This window comes from Chiloscyllium plagiosum, chromosome 11 (genome assembly GCF_004010195.1).
Source record: "Chiloscyllium plagiosum isolate BGI_BamShark_2017 chromosome 11, ASM401019v2, whole genome shotgun sequence".
Lineage (NCBI taxonomy): Eukaryota > Metazoa > Chordata > Chondrichthyes > Orectolobiformes > Hemiscylliidae > Chiloscyllium > Chiloscyllium plagiosum.
Genome location: NC_057720.1, coordinates 240,958 through 262,735, shown reverse-complemented (window position 1 = coordinate 262,735; position 21,778 = coordinate 240,958). Strand labels below are relative to the sequence as shown.

Here is a 21,778-nt window from a genome sequence, read left to right as displayed (position 1 = left end):
GAGGGGAGAGGGAAAGCCCTTAACATCAAGGCTGCATTTCACCGAGTGTGGCATCAAGGAGCCCTGGCAAAACTGGAATCAATGGGTATCAGGGGCAAACTCGCTGCTGGTTAGAGTCATGCCTGACACAGAGGAAGATGGTTGTGATTGTTGGAAGTCAGTCATCTCAGCTCCAGGACATCTCTGCAGGAGTTCCTCAGGGTAATGTCCAACCATCTACAGCTGCTTCATCACTGACCTTCCCTCCATGATAAGGTCAGAGGTGGGGATGTTGGCTGATGATTGCGCAATGTTCAGCACCATTCGCAACTCCTCAGATACTGAAGCAGTCCATGTCCAAATACAACAACATCTGGCTAATATCAAAGACCACCTTCCCCAACAACAGCAAGAGAAAAATACAAAATCAATCAATGGAGGGACCCCATTCCTTGCCCGAAGGCCCCCCCCCCATTGGGCAACAAATGACAAGTAACATTTATGCCACATAAATAGCAGGCTGTGGCCATCGCCAATAAAAGATAATCGCACCAATTATCCTAATGTCTCTGTTTGTGTAACCCTTTGGGATCCCTGTGTTTCTCATTGAGGAGCCTTAGTTTGAGTAAGAAGCTGGTTTGGTAACTACAGAAGCGTTGTGTTCGATTGGTCTCCTCGTTGATTCTTATTGTGGACTATAATGTCACCATTGACCTTGTGATGTAAGATCTAATGCTGTCAAGGCTCAGAACAGCAGCTGGTGAAAGTTTAATCAGTGAAATTTGGAATTGGAAGCTTGTTTTGAGAATATTAATTCCCATTGATCTTGTTCTTACAGGGACCACCTGGACCTCCTGGTCCTAGAGGACCTCAAGGACCCAGTGGGGCTGATGTAAGTACAAATCTAATATAATGTAACCACTCTCTCCCTCAGAACCATTCTCCTTTAATTCCATTTCTCTCATTTTTTTTCAGGGACCTCAAGGACCATCTGGTGGTGTTGGTTCTCCTGGTGGTGTTGGTGAGAAGGTGAGAGATTTTCTTTCAAAATTACTTGGATTTTGGTAGCTCTGAATTGTGGAATTTACAAACGCATCACTGGGAATGGTGTCAATAACAAACACCCTGACTGCCCTCAATCCCACTCATCCTCGGAGATTCTCCCCTTAAGCTCCCTGAGTGACTGGAGGGTCACAAATCCCAAAACAAGGAGCAGCTCCTAAAATGTTTGGGGTGGGGTAGTTTGGTTAGATAAACTCTGACTCCATGTGGAAATGTGTGGGATTGCTTGGGAATGTTTGGAAGTACAGACAGGGTCATGAAGAAGTTTCCTACAAGTAGAAGCCAGGATGGGGGGACCTTCGGGCAGGGAATGGGGTCCCTCCATTGATTGATTTTATATTTTTCTCTCGATGTTGTTGGGGGGACCTGGTCTTTGATGCAGAACCTCTCACTGCTGTTGTTCCTGATGTTACTCCTAAGATTCCAACTCTCTTGTTATCTCTTACCAATGGGCCATGTCCATTATAGCCTCACACTGCCATCCATCAGGACTCCAACCATTTTAGTAACAATTTCCCATTGACTCTGAGACAGAAGGTGAGTGTCACCCCTTTGAGTTAGTGCTGACATTTAAATACCCCCACCATTGACAGCCTCAGGTCAATGTCAGATGTTTATTTAAATGGGATGAGAGTTTCTGTGTCCCTAACTAATTCTTTCCTGCAGCATGTGCCCAATTGGCATTCCCAATTTCTCAAGTCCCTTCTCATCTTTCTGCTAATGCCTATCAATCTCTTGCTGTGGTTCAGACGCAGGATGTTGTTAACTGATCTTTTTGTCTGTTTGCAGGGAGAGACAGGGGAGGCTGGTAACCCAGGACCACCTGGAGAGAGGGGGCGATCGGTGAGTTACCCACAGAAATCACAACCACAGAATTCAGCCTGCAGCACAGAGTGTTCAGGTTGTAAGTTTGCTCACTGACTTGGCAGGTTTATTTTCAGACGTTTGGTCACCATGCTACATAATATCATCAGTGAGTCTCTGGTGAAGGGCTGGTGTTATGTCCCACTTTCTATTTAGGTCTGTTAAGGTGGGTGATATCATTTCCGGTTCTTTTTCTCAGAGATTGGTAAATGGGGTCCAAATTGATGTGTTTATTGATGGAGTTCCGGTTTGAATGCCAGGCCTCTAGGAATTCCCATACATGTCTCTGTTTAGTCTGTCCTAAGATGGATGTGTTGTCCTAGTCGAAGTGATGGCATTCTTCATCTGTATGTAAGGATATTACTAATAGTTGGTCATGTTTTTTGGTGGCTAGTTGGAGTTCATGCATCCTGGTGGCTAGTTTTCTGCCCATCTGTCCAATGTAGTGTTTGTTGCACAGAGTGTTTCCTGACTGGCATATTCCTCACTCTAACATCACAGAAATGAATATTCATCAGCAATATGAGCAAGCTAATGTCAATGATCTGAAAAATATGGAGATAACTGAAATTATCAATCAGTTTCTGCACCTTTCCAGAAACAAGTGTACTTTGCCGTTTAGGTTTTCATTCAGAATTAGCTGGAACCTGTAATGACAATCCTGTACTGCTGCTCAGATTATCATTGACACCGTTTTAGTTGGTCAGGCACTGCTCTGTCCAATGGGAGTGCAAATCACCCACTAAACTGGAAACCCATTGGCCATGACACAACAAACCGTGAGAGGGTGTGTGTAGATTTCTGATGGAAGGCTGGGGAAGGAGAGAGCTTTGTTTCCAGTGTTTGGGTCAGCATCAGGGGCTATATATTACTGATCTGTCCTTGGGGAAACTGTGGGCACTTTCAGAGTTCACACAAAAACTCAGAAAAGAGTCTGCAGAACGAGAACAAGAACGGTCCAGAAACAATTATTTGGGATAGGAAAAAGATTAGGAGTCAGCATTGATTTGAACACACTTGTCACAAAATGGAATAAAAGTGATAAAAGAAACATTGAAACCATAAAACCATCAGGAATAGGAATGGGATGAGGCCATTCAATCTCTCAAACCTTCTCTGCCATTCAATAGGATCATGGCTGATCCAATATTCCTCACGTCCACTTTCCTGCCCCTTTCCCCATCACCTTCGATTCCCCGACTGATCGAGAATCTCTCGATCTCAACCTTAAATATACACAAGGACTCTGCCCCCCACAGCTCGCTGCAGTAAGGATTTCCAAAAACTCAACCCCCTGTGGGAAGAAGATCCTCCTCCTCTCAGTCTTTAACAGGCTCCTTTCGCCTGAGATTATGTCCCCTGGTCCTAGACTCTCCCATGAGGGGAAACAGCCTCTCAGCATTGACCCTGTCGAGCCCCTTAAGAATCCGATATGTTTCCGTGAGGTCACCTCTCATTCTAAACTCCAGGGAGTACAGTCCCAACCTGTTTACCATTGCAACATGAGACAATCCCTCCATACGGGGGATCTGAGTGAATCTTCTCTGAACTGCCTCCAATGAAATGATATCAATCCTTAAACAAGGAGACTAAAACTGCTTGCAGTGCTCCAGATACGGCCTCCCCAGCACCTTGTATAGTTGCAGTAAGACTTCCCTATTTTTATCTTCCAATCCCCTTGAAATAGAGACCAACATTCCATTAGCCTTCCTGATTACCTGCTGTCCCTGGATGCTAGCTTTCTGAGCACAAGTATCCTCAAGTTCCTTTGTGTTCCAACTTTCTGCAGTTTTTCTCCATTTAAATAGCACCTTGTTTTTTCATTCTCCCTTCCAAAATGAACGGCTTTGCATTTTCCCACATTACATTCCATGTGCCAACTCTGTCCACTTAATTAATCTATCAATATCTCTATGGAAATGTATCCCTTTCACAACCTGCCTTTCCACCGATTGTAGCGCATCTGAAAATTTGGCTAGAGTACATTTATTTCCTTCCTCCAAGTTAATAATATATATTGTAAACAGTTGTCCTGCGGAATCCCACTGGCCCTAGCTCACCAACCTGAAAAATAATTCCTTATCGCTACTCACTGGTTTTCTGCTCATGAGCCAGTTCTCTATCCATGTCAATATACTGTCTCTATTATCTTGAGCTTCTACCTTATGACTTAATCTTTGGTGAGGTATCTTGTCGTGTACCTTCTGGAAGTCCAAATACATCACATCTACAGGTTCCCCTTGACCACCTCCGGTTGAGACACAATTTCCCCTTTGTAAAGCCATGCTGCTTGGTTAGATTATGGTTTTCCAACTGTTCTGCTAATAGTTCCTCAATAATTGGTTCCAATATTTTTCCAACATGGATGCAAAATTAGCTAAGTGATAGGAAACAGAGAGTAACTATCAATGGATTGTTTTTGATGAGAGGAAGGTAGGTGGAGGAGATCCCAGGAGTTGGTATTGGCACCCTTGCTTTTCCCGATGTATGTTAATGATTTGGGGTTTGATAGGCAAGCGACAGTTTCAAAGTTTACAGATAACACAAAAACTTGGGAGAATTGTAAACTGAGAAGGAAACCAAAATAGGTGGTGTAGTGGACAGGTTATCTCAGAGTACAGTGGGACCTGGACAAGGTGGACCAATGGGCTGAGGAGTGACAGATGGTGTTTTATTTAGATAAATATGAGGCGCTCTATTTTGAAAAGGTAAATCAGGGCAGGATGTATATGGATAATAATAGGGCACTGGGGAGTGTTGCCATGAGACGTAATGGTGCAGGTTGAATAGCCAAGGTCTTTTTCCCAGGGTAGGGGAGTCCGAAACTGGACAGGTTATGGAAAGACCTCCTTAAAAGGGACCTGAGGGGCAACTTAGTTATGCAGAAGGTGATGTGTGTATTGAATGAGTTGCTGTAGGGGGTGGTGGAGGTGGGCTCAGTTGCAACATTTAATAGGACATCTGGATGAGTATGTGAATAGGAAGGGTCTGGAGGGAGAGGGGCCAGGTGCTGGCAAATGGGACTAGGTCAGTTTAGGATATCTGGTCAGCATGGACAAGTTGAATTGAAGGGTCTGTTTCCATGCTGTATAAACCCTTTGACTCTATGCCAGCATAGTACAAAGGCTAGGGAGCGATGTCAGATTTGTACAAGAAGCTTGGTAGACATTGGCTGGAGTACAGTTGTGGGTACCACAATGTGTAAATGTTGTGAATGCATTAGAGAGAGATGCAGAAGAGATTCACAAGAATGGTTCTAGGAATGAGAAACTTTATTTATGAGGATACATTGAAGAATGCTAAGAGGAGATTTCAGAAAGTTTTCCAAAATCATGAGCGAGCTTGTGGAGTAAATGGGGAGAAGCTGTTCCCATTGGCAAAAGGAAAATAGAATGAGAGGACACAGAACTGTTAAAGAAGCGAGGATGATGGGAGAAAAAACTTTTTCACTCAGCAGATAGAGTGTGGAATGCAGGCCTGGAAATGTGGTGGAATTAGGTTCAATTGAGACATTTGGGAGGACACTGGCTGGTTATTTGGATAGAAATGGTGTGCAAGAGAACGGGGGGAAGGTAGGAGATTGACACTAGGGAATGATACTCATTTAAAGAATCTATGCTAGGCACAATGGGCCAAATGGTCTTTCTCTTCACTGTAGACACTCTGGGATTCTATGATTCTGCAATGGATCTTGACAATCTGGATAGATTTGTGATAGTTTTAATAAACCGCAGAGAGAGGTGAAGTAATGAAGTGGGGAGAATCAGGAGAGGGAAAATGAACAGGGACAGAGAGGCCTGGGGATATATAAACACAAATGTCTGAAGGTTGAGGCTGAGTTGAGATGGATACTATCAAGATTTCGGTGGACACTATGTTTTATTAATGGAGAAATTCAATACAACAACAAAGAATTTGTTAAAAATTTAAAAATCAGTTGCTAGTTGTCAGCAGGAGGATTGTGTCCAGTTGCAACAGGGATTATAGAAACATTGCAGGCTGAGAGGGAAAGAGCAGGGAGGAGAGACAGCATGGGCAAGATGGTCAGGATGGCCTCCTCCTGTGCAGGTTGGTTCTATGGTGGATAACGGCGCAGTCAATACAACTCCCTTCACATTGTTCCATTGTGCCAGATCATGTGTCTGATGATTTAAACATAATGCATTAAGATACAAAGAGCTGTTGAGTTACAGTCACTGCCAGATCTGGGAGGTACTCAGCGTTGGAGAATTGAGCAGGAGCCAGGATCCAGATAAATCTCTCCTCTACCAGAACCTTCCATTTGCCACAATTCTTTCCCTTAGCTTCCCAGGAGTGGGAACAGAGCCAGGATAAAACAGAGGGAACACTCACAGAGAAACTTGGAAATTGTTGAGGAGAGAGTTGAAAGACATGAATCAGTAAAGTGCTGTGTCTCAATTTGTTAAAGTAGAGTCATGTAGCTGAGACCATTCGGTCCAACTCATCCATGCTGACCAGATATCCCAATCTGACTCAGTCCCATTTGCCAGCAATTGGTCCATAACCCTCCAAACCCTTCCTATTCATATACCCACCCAGATACCTTTTAAATGTTGCAATTGTACCAGCCTCTACCATTTCCTCTGGCAACTCATTCCATACACGTACCACTCTCTGTGTGATAAAGTTACCCCTCAGGTCCTTTTTAAATCTTTATCCTCTCCCCTTAAACCTATGCTCTCTAGTTTTGGACTCCCTTACTCTTGGAAAAATAATTTATCTATTTACCCTATCCATGCCACTCATAATTTTATAAACCTCTATAAGGTCACCCCTCAGCCTCCAACACTCCAGGGAAAACAGCCTGAGCCTATTCAGTCTCTCCCTATAGCTCAAACCCTCCAGTCTCTGCAATATCCTTGTCAATCTTTTCTGCATTCTCTCAAGTTTCGCAACATCTTTCTTACAGCAACCTGAATTGTGTGCAGTTTCTAAAAGTGGCCTCACCAATGTCCACTGAACATCCTCTGTTCCATCCACAATCATGAGGATGGAGTCTTTAACCCAATGTTCCTTTGCTGGCTCCTTTAACGATTATCTGATTAATCCCCTTTCCCCATACCTTCCCACTAGCTCTAGGAAATACTTTCCTTTCTCACTATCTACACACACCCCCCCCCCCGGTTCCTGTGTGAAAGTTCTGATGGAATCTGCTCCCACCGCCCTTTCAGGCAGCACCTTCCAGACCCCAACAACTCACTGTGTACAACAATCCCCCTCCCTCCCCCCCAGGGTTTCTTCCCGATTTCCTTCAATCTGTCTCCCTCTGCTCCCTCACCCTCCTGCCCCTGGAAACACTTTCTCTTGATTTACTCCATCAAACTCTCTCCATGGTTTTGAAAACCTCGGTTAAACCCCCCGGAACCTTCTCTGCTCTAAGGAGAACAATCCCAGTTTCCTCACAGCAGCAAAACACTTGATCTAGCAGTTTTTAAACTTTGTTCAAGAACATTTACCAAATCCACCTCTACTGATGATGTTCAGTAGCAGTAGTGTGCACCATCTACGAGATCATAGCGTCACAGAATCATACACGACAGAAGAGGCCTTTCAGCCCATTGAGTCTGTACCAATAAAAACTACTCTAAATCCACACAAGTCCCAATTTCCAGCCCTTGGCCTTGAATGTTATGACACCTCAAATGCTCATTCAAGTCCTTGTCAAAGGCTGTGAGGTTTCCTGCCTCAACTCTCCTCCCAGGCAGTGTATCCCAGATCCCCACCCTCTGGGTGAAAAGATTTTTCTCAAATCCCCTCCAAACCACCTGTCTTTCCACTTGAAATGAAGACCCCTTGTTGTTGACCCTGTAACTAAGGGATACAGCTGCTTTCTATTTGTCTTGTGTATGCCCCACACACAGCCATGTACATCTGGAGCCAGAGAACCACAGAAATGAAACAGCATAGAAGGTAGCCGTTCAGCCCATCTTGTCTCTGATGTCATTTCCAATCCCATATTCCTCAACACTGCCTGTAGCCCTGCAGGTTACAGTATTTAAGCTGCAAATCCAGATACTTTATGAAAGAGTTTATGATCTCTGCCTATACCACCATCTTGGGCAGCGAAATCTAAACACCCCTCCACCACCCTCTGCCTAAGGATGTTTTTATCATGTCCCCTCTAATTCTTCTGCTACGTGGCTTGAATCTATGACCCCTAGTTTTTGAACTCATATGAACATAAGAGCATAAGAACCAGGAGCAGGAGTAGGTCTTATGGCCCTTCGAGCCAGCTCTGCCATTCACTAAGACCATGGCTGACCTTTTCGTGGACCCAGCTCCATTTACCTGCCCTCTCAAAGCATCCCTTAATTACTTCATTGTTCAATATATTATCTATCTTAGTTTTAAAAACTTTTACTGAGGTAGCCTCAACTACTTCACTGGGCGGGGAATTCCACAGAATCACTACCCTCTGGGTGAAGAAGTTACTTCTCAATTCAGTCCGAAATCTGCTCCCCCTCATTTTGACGCTATGCCCTCTTGTCCTAGTTTCACTCGCCAGTGGAAACAATCTCTCTACTTCTATCTTATCTATTCCCTTCATAATTTTATGTTTCTATAAGGTCCCCCCTCACTCTTCTAAATTCCAATGAATATAATCCCAGTTTACTCAGTCTCTCCTCACATGCCAACTCCGGAATCAACCGAGTGAACCTCCTCTGCACCCCCTCCAGTACCAGTACATCCTTTCTCATGTAAGGAGACCAAAACTGTCTACAGTACTTCAGGTGTGGCCCCACCAGCACCCTCTACAGCTGTAACATAACCTCTCTGCTTTTAAACTCAATCCCTTTAGCAATGAAGGACAAAATTCCATTTGCCTTCCTAATTACCTGTTGTACCTGCAGACCCTCTGTGATTCATGCACAAGGACACCCAGGTCCCTCTGCACAGCAGCATGCTGCAACCTTTTACCATTCAACTACCGAAATAGATGACTTCACATTCATTAACATGTATTCCATCTACCAGACCTTTGCTCACTCACTTAAACTGTATATGTTCCTCTGCAAAGTTTCACAGTCCTCTGCACACTTTGCCCTCCCACTCATCTTGGTGTTAGCTGCAAACTTTGAGAATCATCGATGTAAATTGTGAATGATTGCATCCCAATATTGATCCCTGAGGCACACCACTAGTCACTGATCACCAACCAGAAAAGCACTCATTTATCCCCACTCATTGCTTCCTGTTAGTTAACCAATCCTCTATCCATGCTAATACATTGCCTGTAATGCCTTGCATCTTTATTTATGCTGCAGCCTCTAGTGCAGGACCATATCGAAAGCCTTTTGGAAATCTAGATACACCACATCCACTGGGTCCCCAGTGTCCACCTTGCTTGGAACATCTTCATAGAATTCCAGTAGATTAGTTAAGCGTGACCTGCCCTTCATGAACCCATGCTGTGTCTGTCCAATGGGACAATGTTTATCTAGAACTCACTGCCAAGGGAAACAGGTTCCCCATGTCTACTCTATCTCTACCCTTCAGTTATGTAAATCTCAATCATGTCACCCCTCAGCCTTCTCTGCTCCAAAGAAAATAACCCGAGCTTATCTAGCCTCTCCTCATTACTGAAACACTCCATCCCAGGGATCATCCTGGTGAATCTCCTCTGTACCCCCTCCAGTACAATCACATCATTCCTATAATGTGGGAACCAAGCCTCACCAAGATCCGGTACAGCTCCAGCATAACTTCCCTGCTGTTATAATCTACCCATAACAGATAAAGGCAAGTGTCCAATGTTCATTCTTAATTCCCCTATTAACCCTGTCCTGCTACCTTCAGGCATCTGTGCATAAGCTCCCCAACATCCCTCTGTTCCTTTAAGTTTCCTAGTGTCCTGCCATTCACTGAGTCATTCCTTTTCTTGTTACTTCTGCCAAAGTGCATCACCTCACATTTATCAGGGTAAACTCCACCTCCCATCTGACCAACCTCCTGTAAACGCATCACCTTCCACCTCACTGTCAACCACCTGGACAATCTATGTCACCCTCAAATTTAATTATCATCCCCCCACATTCTCATCTATATTGTTTTTATGAATCACAATCAATGGAAATTCACCAAGGCTCCTCAGACAGACCTTCCAAACCCATGACCACTTCGATCTGGAAGGACAGGGGCAGCAGATTCATGGGAACACCACCCCCTGCAAGTTCCCCTCCAAGTTGCTCACCATCCTTATTTGGAAATATATCGCCATTCCTTCACTGTCGCTGGGTCAAAATCCTGGAATTCCCTCCCTAAGGGCATTGCGGGTCAACCCACAGCACATGGACTGCAGCGGTTCAAGAAGGCAGCTCACCCCCATCTTCTCAAGAGGGCAACTAGGGACGGGCAATAAATACGCCAATGTCCCACAAGTGAAAAAAACATGTTTTGGGTTCAGTTCTGGGCCTGATGCCTCAGGAAGGGGAGACTGGCCTTAGAGGAGGCAGATCAGATTCACCAGAATGATCCCGGGGCAGAAAGGATTTAATGATGAGGCCGGGTTGAATCAACTGGACTGTAATCTCCTGAGTTTTGAGTCATCGGGTGAATTGGGAAATTTAGATTCTGAAGGAGAGGTTTACTCAGTTAGAGAGAGAGAGATTAAGGTGGAAAACAAGGTTGGTGCAGTTCAGCCATGACCTGAGGACCTGACAGATCCAACTGGAAGGGCGTATTGGCCTCTCGCTGTGCCTTTGGGGATGTTCAATGGAGGGGCTGAATGGCCTCTTGCTGTGCCTGTAGTGGTGTCCAATGGAGCAGCTGAATGGCCTCTTGCTGTGCCTATAATCGTGTCCAATGGAGGGGTTGCATGGCCTCTTGCTGTGTCTATAGTGATGTCCAATGGGTTCATCAGCATTTTGTGTCTCTGTTTCAGGGGCCTAAAGGTGATATCGGTGACAAGGGGGAGGCGGGGCCCCCAGGGGCAGCTGGTCCGGCTGGTCCCAAAGGCCCACCAGGAGATGATGGGCCAAAAGGCAACCCGGTAAGTGAGACACTATGTTCTATGTCCCTATCGTTTCCACCATTAAACTCCCTTCGCACCTTCCTCACCCCTCAAACTCCCAACCCTAAGCCTCATGCTCACCCTCACTCCCTCACCCATCCAGACTGTCACTCCCCGACTCTCCATCATCCCCTTCACCCTTCTTCATTCAAACACCTGTCAAACTCCCCTTATCCTCCCAACCTCTTCACCACCACTACCTCACTCCCCCGATTGCTCTCATTCTCACTCACAACACCTCCCTCAGATATTCCCTCCTGCATCCCATCGACAGTCCAAATGTCGGGGGTTGGTCTGGTGTTGGGGCAGGAGCTTGGGGGTGTGGGGTGGCGTGACTGAATTTTTAAGAGGTAGAGTATGGGGTTAGAGGTTTAAGGCCAGGATCTGAGGGTGTGGGTCATTCAGGGGTGTAGAGGTGGGGTTTTGGGTGTCTGGGAGATTGGTGTTGGGCTGTGGTGGGTGGGCTGTGGGAAGTGTAGGGGTATGATCTGGTAGTTCGGGGGAATGGGGCTGATGGGTGTTGGTGGAGGGTGGGTGTGTTTGGGATGATGAGGAAGGGGTGGGGTGGTGATGTGGGGAATGATGGGGTGGGAGTGATGGGAGCATGAGGGCTAATGGGTGTGGTGTTGGATGATGGGGGTGGTCCTTGTGAATGGTGTGGGGTTGGGTCTATTGAATAACCCAGTACTGTTCATTTCTGTTGATGCTCTCTCCTTTAGGGTCCTGTTGGTTTTCCTGGGGATCCAGGACCTCCCGGGGAACCAGGACCATCAGTAAGTACCAGTCCTTCCTCTTTCAACTCCGTGCTGCCAGGTGCTTACTATGTTCTGTCACAAAGAAACCTTCATCATTTTGGAGAAATGGAACCAAAATAAAGGAATAACGTTGAGTTTTGGTTTGTGCACAGCAGACGTTGATTATAGCAGTGGTCTCCGCATTGCTTCCTACATTTACTAACTGTACAGGAACACACCTGGCTCATTGTAATGCTTTTGTTAACAGGAACTAGTTAAATATTAGAGGAATGTTATGCAAATTGGTTCAGAAAAGTAATTAGAGAGAGTGACACGTCTGTGATGTTTTGTATGCATTAAGTAAAATGTGATATCTATTGCAGGGAACAGATGGAATTTCTGGTGAGAAAGGTGAAGATGGAGAGGCAGGACAACCTGTGAGTACCTTTCACAATAATGCATGGGTGTCCGCGTGTGTGTCCGTGTGTGTGTGTATCTGTTATAAAGGAAATGTTAATGCACATTTATGCAAATAATGCAACATTAGGCAGAATCAACATGGTAAAAACAAGGATTGCAGATGCTGGAAACCAGAGTCTTGATTAGAGTGGTGCTGGAAAAGTGCAGCAGGTCAGGCAGCATCCAAGGAACAGGAGAATCGATGTTTCGGGCATAAGCCCTTCTTCAGGAATGAGGAAGGGCTCATGCCTGAAACGTCGATTCTCCTGTTCCCTGGATGCTGCCTGACCTGCTGCGCTTTTCCAGCAACACATTTTCAGCTCTGATATGTTTCTCAACCCCATTCTCCTGCCCTGTACCTGTAACCCTTGACCCCCTTACTAATCAAGAATCTATGTATCTCTGACTTAAATAACGCTCAGTGACTTGGCTTCCACAGCCCTCTGTGGCATTGAGTTCCACAGATTCCCCACCTTCTGGCTGAAAATATCCTTCCTCACCTCAGTTCGAAAGGGTCATCCCTTCACCCTGAGGCTGTCCCCTCGGGTCCTAGTCTCTCCTCCTGGTGGAAGTATCTTCCCCATGTCCACTCGATCCACCCCCTCAGCCTTCTAAACTCCATCGAGTACAGACCTAGAGTCCTCAACCCCTCCTCATATGACAAGCCCTTCATCCCCAGGATCATTCCTGTAAACGTCCTCTGGATGCCCTCCAATGCCAGCACATCCTTCCTTAGATATGGAGCTAAGACTGCTGACAATATTCCAAATGTGGCCTGGCCAGAGTCTCATACAGCCTCAGCAGTGCATCTGCGCTCTTGTATTCTAACCCTGTTGAAATTAATGCTAACATTGCGTTTGCCTTCCTAACTGCCAATGGAACCTGCATGTTAACCTTAAGAGAATCCTCAACCAGGAATTCCCAAGTCACTTTGTGTTTCATATTTCCAAAACCTTTCCCCATTAAGAAGATAATCTGTACTTCCATTCTTTGTAACAAAGTGCATAACCTCATACATTTACACATTGTATTCCATCTGGCACTTTTTTGCTCAGTCTCCCAGCCTGTCTAAGTCCTGCTGCAGCCTCCCCACTTCATCAGCACTATCTGTCCCTCCACGTATCTTTGTGTCATCATCGTGACTGTATTCCCCAGAGTTTTGAAGAATGCAAGATTGATCCTTTGAAACTTCTGAAGTTTTTACAAGACATGCTCGGGTGACAGAGAGTATATTTCTCCTGGACGGCTCGTGAGCCTAAAACCAGGGACACCGTCTCATAATAAGGGGCAAGTTATTGAGATGAGGAGGAATCATGTCATTCAGAGACTGGGGGAATCTTTGGAATTGTCTACCCCAGAGGGCTGTGCAACTCAGTCATTGAGCAGCTTCAAGACAGAGTTCAATAGGTTTCTGGATACCACGGACATCAAAGAATATGGGGGAGATAATGGCATTGAATTAGATGAGCAGCCATGATCTAGAATAATATGGCAAGGCCAGTGGGCTGAATGGCCTCCTGCTGTTCCTATCTTCCTCAGCTAGGAATATTTTCATTGGAGAAAGGAAGGCTGAAAAGCAACCTGATGGACATGTTCAAAATCATCAGCGATCTTCACAGGGTTAATCGTGAGAAACTGTCCCCACTCTCTTTGTGATCATGAGTTCTCAGTTTTAAAGAAGTTAGCTGAGAAAGAAATGATGATGGGAGGTACTATTTATTACATTTTAAGTTATTAGTATTTGGAATGAACTGCCTGAGTGTGCAGTGGAGGTATATCCAATCACGACCCTCGACAGAGAATTGGATCATTATTTGGAAAGGAGAATGTGAAGGACTACAGGGTGAAGGCAGGCTAGTGGAGTTGTGGTTTATCAGGTCAACCATAATCTCATTGAATGGAAGTTCAGACTGGATGGGGTAAATGGCCAATTTTCATAACTAAAACTTATGGAGTGTCACTAAGTGAACTACTCTTGCAGAACCAGAAGAGAGATGGTGGGCAGAATGGCCTCCTCCAGGCACAGACCATTCTGTGCTGCTGTAATCCTGTTTTTTGAAGATGTCTTTGCCACATGCCAAACCGTTTATCAACTGATCTTTGAAGAAAGCAGTCACTGTCTGTAATTTGATTGGTGCATTGTTGATGTTGGGGCAACATCTGAGGATCAGGAGAGTCGATGTTTCGGGCATAAGCCCTTCATCAGGAATGGGGTTTGGGGAAGGGAGCTGAGAGATAAATAGGAGGGTGGGGATGGGGAAGGTAGATGGGAAGGCGATAGGTAGATGCAGGTGGGAATAATGGTGATTGGTTGGAGAGGAGGGTTGAGTGGATAGGTGGGAAGGATGATGGACAGGTAGGACAGTTGAAGAGGGTGGTGCCGAGTTGGAGGGTTGGATCTGGGATGAGGTGGGAAAAGAGGAGATAAGGAAACCAGTAAAGTCAACGTTGGTGCAGTGTGTTTGAAGGATCCCAAAGCGGAAGATGAGGTGTTCTTCCTCCAGTCGTCAGGTGGCTTAGATTTGGCGGTGGAGGAGGCCCAGGACTTGCATGCCCTTGGTGGAGTCAGAGGGGGTGTTGCCTCCAACAGCAGGATATAGACCAATTGGAGGTGTTGGCAGAAAAATGGCAGATCAAGTTTAATCCGGACAAATGTGAAGTGATGCATTTTGGAAGGTCAAGTACAGGTGGAAATTATACAGTGTATGGTAGAACCCTTAGGAGCATTGATATGCAGAGGGATCTGGGTGTGCAGATCCATAGATCACTGAAGGTGGCAGCGCAGATAGGTAAAGGAGTGGAAAAGGCCTGTGGCATGCTTGCCTTCATTGGAAGGGACATTGAGTATAAGAATAGACAAATTATGCTGCAGCTTTATAGAACTTTAGTTCGGCCACACTTGGAATATTGTGTACAGTTCTGGTCACCAAACTACCAGAAGGATGTGGATGCTTTGGAGAGGGGACAGAAAAGGTTTACCAGGATGTTGCGTGGTATGGGGAGTTTAGTTATGAAGAAAGGTTGGATAGACGGGGTTAGTTTTAGTGAGTTTTGAGAAGATTTGAAGGTCAGGCTGAGGTTTTGGATGCAGATTTGCTCACTGAGCTGTTCATTACCAGATTCATTACCAGACTTTTTGTCACCATACTAGAAAACATCTTCAGTGGGCCTCAGACGAAGCAGTGTACATAATTCCTGCTTTCTATTTTTACGTTTGGGTTTCTTTGCGTTGGTGATGTTATTTCCTGTGGTGAAGTCACTTCCTGTTCCTTTTCTCAGGGGGTGACAGATGGAGTCTAACTCGATGTGTTTTGTTTTCACTGGAACGCAGGAGGTTGAGGGGCAACCTGATAAGATTGTGAATGGCATGGATAGAATGAGACTTTTCCCCAGGGTGGAGGGGTCAAATACTAGGGGACACAGGTTCAAGGTGCAAAGGGGGAAGTCTTTCACACGAAGGGTGGTGAGTGTCTGGAATGTGCTGCCAGAGGAGGTGGTGGAAGCAGACACAACAGCAACGTTCCAGAAACACCTGGACAAACACATGAATAGGAAGGGAATAGGAGTGAAGACAGCTTTAGTATGGAAGGGCAAATTGGGTTGGCACAGGCTTGAAGGGCCAAAGGGCCTGTTCCTGTGCTGTATTTTTCTTTGTTCTAATTTTAACTGGAGATTTCGTTTTAAAGCAAATACAAAACTACGCATTAAGAATGAGAGCAGAAAGGGTGCATCCCATTAAATTAAATTGGAAATATATTCAAAGCTGTTATTTTCACACGACTGTCAGGGTATGAATTAAGCATTCACTATCGTGGAAATTGTAGAAATTTAGTTTCAGTGCAATTATATCACCAGTTATTCTGATTGGACAAAACCTGAGAGGTGATCTCATACAGGTCGAGAAAATGTGCAGAGACTTGATAAAACTAACGCAAAAAAGAAGTCTCCATGTATCTGGGAATCAAGAACTCGAAACAATCAACATCACAGAGTCCTGAATAAATCCCATCGGGAATATGGGACTCCCACTCACAGGAGAGGGATGGGGGTGAAATGTGGGACTCACTCCCACAGGGATGGGTTGGAGAGGAATAATGTGGGTACATTGGAGAAGAATCCCCGACACAGGGCAGATGTGAATGGCCCATTTCTGAGCAGTGAATTCGAGCGTTGAAGATGCACATTGTAGTTTGTTATGAGAGTACGTCAGTCACTGAGTTGAGTTTTTGATGTATTTCAGGGACCTCCCGGACCATCAGGAGAAGCAGGGCCGCCGGGACCTCCTGGGAAACGGGTAAGAATGCTCACTGCTGCTACTCAGAGTGTGGGGAGGCGGGGAACCCCAATCAGGTTTCAATCCACTCATTGTACATAAAGACCTAATCACCCATCACTTCAAGCTCAATTACACTGGCTCTCTCTCTAACAATGTTCCCTGTCACCTCCTCCAGTTCCTAAATCCTTCCCTAACTCTGTCACCTCCTCCAACCCCCATACTCCGCCCTATCTCTGTCACCCCCTCCAGCCCCTACACCCCTCCCTATCTCCGTCACCCCCTCCAGCCCCTACACCCACTCCCTAGTTCCACCTGTATCCCGTGAATGAATAGAAGGAAATTATTTGGAGCAGCTGCTGTTGAAGCTGTGGGTGGGAATTCCTGACCTGCTGCGGATCTGGGTCCGTTCTCAGTTCACGGCCTCTCGATGTGTGAGCCAGATCTGTGTTGATGTTGGATGTTGTGTTCATTTATTTCAGTCTGTTCAATGTTTATTGATCTCCAGCATCTGAAATGCAACCTTTATTAATGGATTTGGAATAGAGGATTCGTTATTGATTTCTGAATGGTCAAGGTTCATTAAGTAGAGTTTTATTGCATTTCAATATTCAAGAAAGTCATTTGAAATCTTTTCCTCTGGAACACATTGACATTTTCCTTTTCCTCCCTATCTTCAGCTCAATTCAGAAACAATTAATCAGGTTGAAATTATTCTGCTCGTGTTGAGTAAACCCTGGAGTGATGCAGCTCATAACAATCTTTAGTTGCAATTCTTCAGCACCTTCTACTTTTAACCTGCATAATCTGACAACAGCCTGTTGGATACTCCGTTTCTGTCTCCTCTGAGACTGCAATATGTCCCAGGCAAATTCCATTTATCAAAGCTATTTAATGAGCTTGAATGGACAAACCTCACCACGTCAGACCTGAAGATGGTTTTATATTTACAATCTCAGCTTGATGAAGTCACTGCCACAATGCTTTGGGTTGACCTGAAGCAAATATTGGATTACTGTGTCGGTCACCTCTGTCCAGCCCGAGATATGGTTACCTCACCGTACTCAAATTGCTGTCCCTTTCCTCATAGAGTCATAGAGATGTACAGCATGGAAACAGACCATTCGGTCCAACCCATCCATGCTGACCACATATCCCAATCTAATCTAGTCCCATTTGCTAGCACTTGGCTAATTTCCCTCCAAACCCTTCCTATTCATATCCCATCCAAATGCCTCTTAGATGTAACAATTGTACCAGCCTCCACCACATCCAAAGCTATCTCATGTCCCCTTTTTGCCCTCCTGATTTCCCTCTTAAGTATACTGCTACTTTTGTAAGGATTCACTCCATCTCCCCTGTCCGTACCTGACATATGCTTCCATATGTATACCCTTGAGGATGATCAGTCATGATCATGTTGAATGGTGGTGCAGGCTCGAAGGGCAGAATGGCCTACTCCTGCAGCTATTGTCTATTTTTCTTAACCAAACCCTCAATTTCTCTCATCATCTAGCATTCCCTACACCTACCAGCCTTTCCTTTTACCCTAACAGGAATATACTGTCTCTGGACTCATTTTCCCATTTCTGAAGGCTTCCCATTTTCCAGCCGTCCCTTTTACCTGTGAACATTTGCCCCCAATCAACTTTTGAAAGTTCTCGCCTAATACCGTCAAAATTGGCCTTTCTCCATTTTAGAACTTCAGCTTTTAGATCTGGTCTATCCTTCTCCATCACTATTTTAAATCTAATAGAATTACGGTCGCTGGCCCCAAAGTGCTCCCCCACTGACACCTCAGTCACCTGCCCTGCCTTATTTCCCAGGAGTAGGTCAAGGTTTGCACCTTTTGCTTTCTATTTTACAGCTGTGACTATTTTTCAAAATGATTTCTTTTCTTGGCAGCAAAGTCAGGAAGTATGGGATACAGGGAGATTTGGCTGTCTGGATTCAGAATTGGCTGGCTGACAGAAGGCAGAGGGTGGTTGTAGATGGAAAGTATTCTGCCTGGAGGTCAGTGTTGAGTGGAGTCCCACAGGGCTCTGTACTTGGGCCTTTGCTCTTTGTAGCTTTTATAAATGACTTGGATGAGGAGGTTGAGGGGTGGGTTAATAAATTTGCAGATGACACAAAGGTTGGAGGTATCGTTGATAGTATTGCGGGATACTGCAGGCTGCAGCGCGACATAGACAGGATGCAGAGCTGGGCAGAGAAATGGCAGATGGAGTTCAACCTAGATAAATGCAAAGTGATGCATTTTGGAAGGTCGAACTTGAATGCTGAATATAGGATTAAAGACAGGATTCTTGACAGTGTGGAGGAACAGAGGGATCTGGGTGTACAAGTACATAAATCCCGCAAAGTTACCAGCCAAGTGGTAGGGTTGTTAAGAAAGCATATGGTGTTTTATCTTTCATAAACAGGAAGATCGAATTTAAGAGCCGCGAGGTTTTGCTGCAGCTCTACAAGTCCCTGGTGAGACCACACTTGGAATATTGTGTCCAGTTCTGGTCGCCCTACTATAGGAAAGGTACAGAGGCTTTGGAGAGGGTGCAAAGAAGGTTTACCAGGATGCTGCCTGGATTGGAGGGCTTGCCTTATGAAGAGGGGTTGAATAAGCTCAGACTTTTCTCTCTGGAGAGGCATGGATAGAGTCAATAGCCAGAGACTTTTCCCCAGAGCAGGATTGACTGGTATGAGGGGTTATAGTTTGAAGATATTAGGGGAAAGGTATAAAGGAGACGTCAGAGGTAGGTTCTTTACGCAGAGAGTTGTGAATGCATGGAATGTGTTACCAGCTGTCGTGGTGGAAGCAGAGTCATTGGGGACATTTAAGCGACTGCTGGACATGTACATGGATAGCAGTGAATTGAGGGGTGTGTAGGTTAAGTTATTTTATTTTACATTAGGATTAATCCTCATGGGCCAAAGGGCCTGTTCTGTGCTGTACTTTTCTATGTTCTATGTGGACACGTAGCCCGTAAGGCTGTGATACACTATTTGCTGAATCATGTGGTGAGCTCTTTCTGGGTTGCCAGCACCTTCCTACGTTCTTTTAGATCTCTTTGTCAGTGGATCCCTTTGGACCCAGGCTGTGGGCCGTGCAGTTATTGAATATTCTGATGCTGGATCTACTCACCCTGCCATATGTGGTTGGGATGGGGTTGGGGATGGGGGCAGGGGTTTTATCGGGATTCTGGTTGGGGACATGAGGCTGAGGAAGTCAGGTAGTGTTTGAGGAGGCGACTCGGGATGTTTCCGTTTTTCTAAGCTCCTTCCACTGCTTGCTGTAGCCTCCCAGCTGGACCTATCAGAATTGTTGGTACCTTTTAGAGATGCTTCTCCTCCAATCTGGGTGATATTGTGTCAGCAATCCTTCCAAAGTTGGGAGGGTATTGTGTTTGAGGAAGGCCCTGAGGTGTTTCCTCTGCCCTTCCCGATGACCTGGGGCAGTGATGGAGCTCAAGGTAAAGAGCTGGTTTCAGGGATTTGGTGTTGGATTGTGGATGATGTGAGTTCTCCAGTATGGCTGGTGGATGGTAACTAGCACCTCAAAGCTGGGCATGTTTGCTGGAGAGAGGACACTGATATTGGAGGATCCCAATGTTTGGGAATTGATCCACATTATCCAGTGGCTCCTTGTGGATCTTGATAGCTGCGTGCTGCAGCAAAGCTGTCTGATATAGGATAAATGATTAGCTCAGACCCATTGTGTCACAGAGCTCTGAGAATACAGTGATGTTGGATTGGTCCTTGAATCTGTGTACACTCCAACAGCTTCTACAACTTGGTGACCAAGGTTTCAATTGTCTTGGCTCTAGACAGCTGGAACAACTTTCCATTTGTCTGAAAGAGAAGATCCAGTAGGAAGCTGATTGGATAATGGGGTAAGATTTTGTAGTGGGGAACATGGTAAACATGGATCAGGAGTGAAGAGCCAAGCTTGCAGTTGCTGTGCAGCAGATGATGCTGAAGAATTAGTTGGCTGCGAAATTTGAGGAGGATGTTCCATGATCCCTGGTGCTGGAAGAGCACAGCAGTTCAGGCAGCATCCAAGGAGCATCAGGATTATTCCTGATGAAGGGCTTTTGCCCGAAACGTCGATTTCGAAGCTCCTCGAATGCTGCCTGAACTGCTGTGCTCTTCCAGCACCACTGATCCAGAATCTGGTTTCCAGCATCTGCAGTCATTGTTTTTACCCTGTTCCATGATCCCTTCCCAGTGACAGGGTCGAAGACCTTTGTGTGGTCAAAGGTGACATGTTTCTGTTCCCTGCATTTTTCTTTGACTTGTCTTACCATGAAGACCACATTCACTGTGCCCCTCGTTCCATCAAATCTTCATCGTGACTCCAGGAGGAGGTCTTCAGCCACCGGGCGGAGAACAGTATGAACATTGTTTTGTAGTTACAGCAAATTGCCACAACTGTTTTGTTGAAGATGGTCACAATTATTGTGCCTTTGACCTTTCCTATCACGCTTTCATTCTTCCAGATGACAGAGGTGAGGCTGTGCCAAGAGTAAGTCTCCACCACCTTTTTTCAGGGAGTCCATCTGACTGGTTCTCAGCTGTCAAATACCATTTCAATCTCACGCCTGGCTTGGCTTGTGCTAACTTAGGGCACTCAGTTAAGAGCTAAGCCTCAGTTGAAGAAATTCTTAAGGTGTTCCTTCCAATGAGCACTATCTCTGATCTTGATGAGCACCACTCTATTCTTAACTCTCAGTAGAATATTGTCTTGGATGTTGGTGCTGAAGATGGACTTGATCGTGCTGAAGATGGACTTGATCGTGCTGAAGATGGACTTGATCGTGCTGAAGAATCCTAGCACGGATTACATTTTAACCCCTGGATCTCTGAGTCATTCTCATTAACCCAGTTTTCAGGTTTTCTGGCAGACAGACCAAACCTGTCCTGACATGGAATGAAGGAGGTGATGGACTGAAGGGACTGAAGGAGGTGATAGGAGGTGATGGACTGAAGGGACTGAAGGAGGTGATGGACTGAAGGGACTGAAGGAGGTGATGGATTGAAGGGACTGAAGGAGGTGATGGACTGAAGGGACTGAAGGAGGTGATGGACTGAAGGGACTGAAGGAGGTGATGGACTGAAGGGACTGAAGGAGGTGATGGACTGAAGGGCAGACCAGGTGCTGCAGACATGGTATAATCCTTAGGTTCCAATATCTTGGGCGGGGGGAGGGGGGAATTTGCTAATGCTCTTTGGGTGTATTTAAACTAATGCAGCAGGGGATGGGAACCTGAAGTGTAGTTCCAGTGTACAGGAGGTTGAGGGTAGTGAGGTCAGGGATAGGTTTACAAGGTCATGAGAGGGCACCGGCAATCAGGATGTTGGTTTGAAATGTGTGCACTTCAA

At 45.6% G+C, this 21,778-nt stretch overlaps 1 protein-coding gene across 1 annotated transcript in view; it reads left to right on the top strand.

Moving 5' to 3' along the window:
• Nucleotides 1-21,778, top strand: part of col11a1a (collagen, type XI, alpha 1a) — a 251,811-nt gene that overhangs the window by 191,681 nt on the left and 38,352 nt on the right. Inside the window, exons 42-48 of the mRNA XM_043700060.1 lie at nucleotides 818-871; nucleotides 955-1,008; nucleotides 1,831-1,884; nucleotides 10,808-10,915; nucleotides 11,656-11,709; nucleotides 12,054-12,107; nucleotides 16,370-16,423. Coding sequence (XP_043555995.1) covers nucleotides 818-871; nucleotides 955-1,008; nucleotides 1,831-1,884; nucleotides 10,808-10,915; nucleotides 11,656-11,709; nucleotides 12,054-12,107; nucleotides 16,370-16,423 — 432 coding nt within the window. The remainder of the gene's footprint in view (nucleotides 1-817; nucleotides 872-954; nucleotides 1,009-1,830; nucleotides 1,885-10,807; nucleotides 10,916-11,655; nucleotides 11,710-12,053; nucleotides 12,108-16,369; nucleotides 16,424-21,778) is intronic.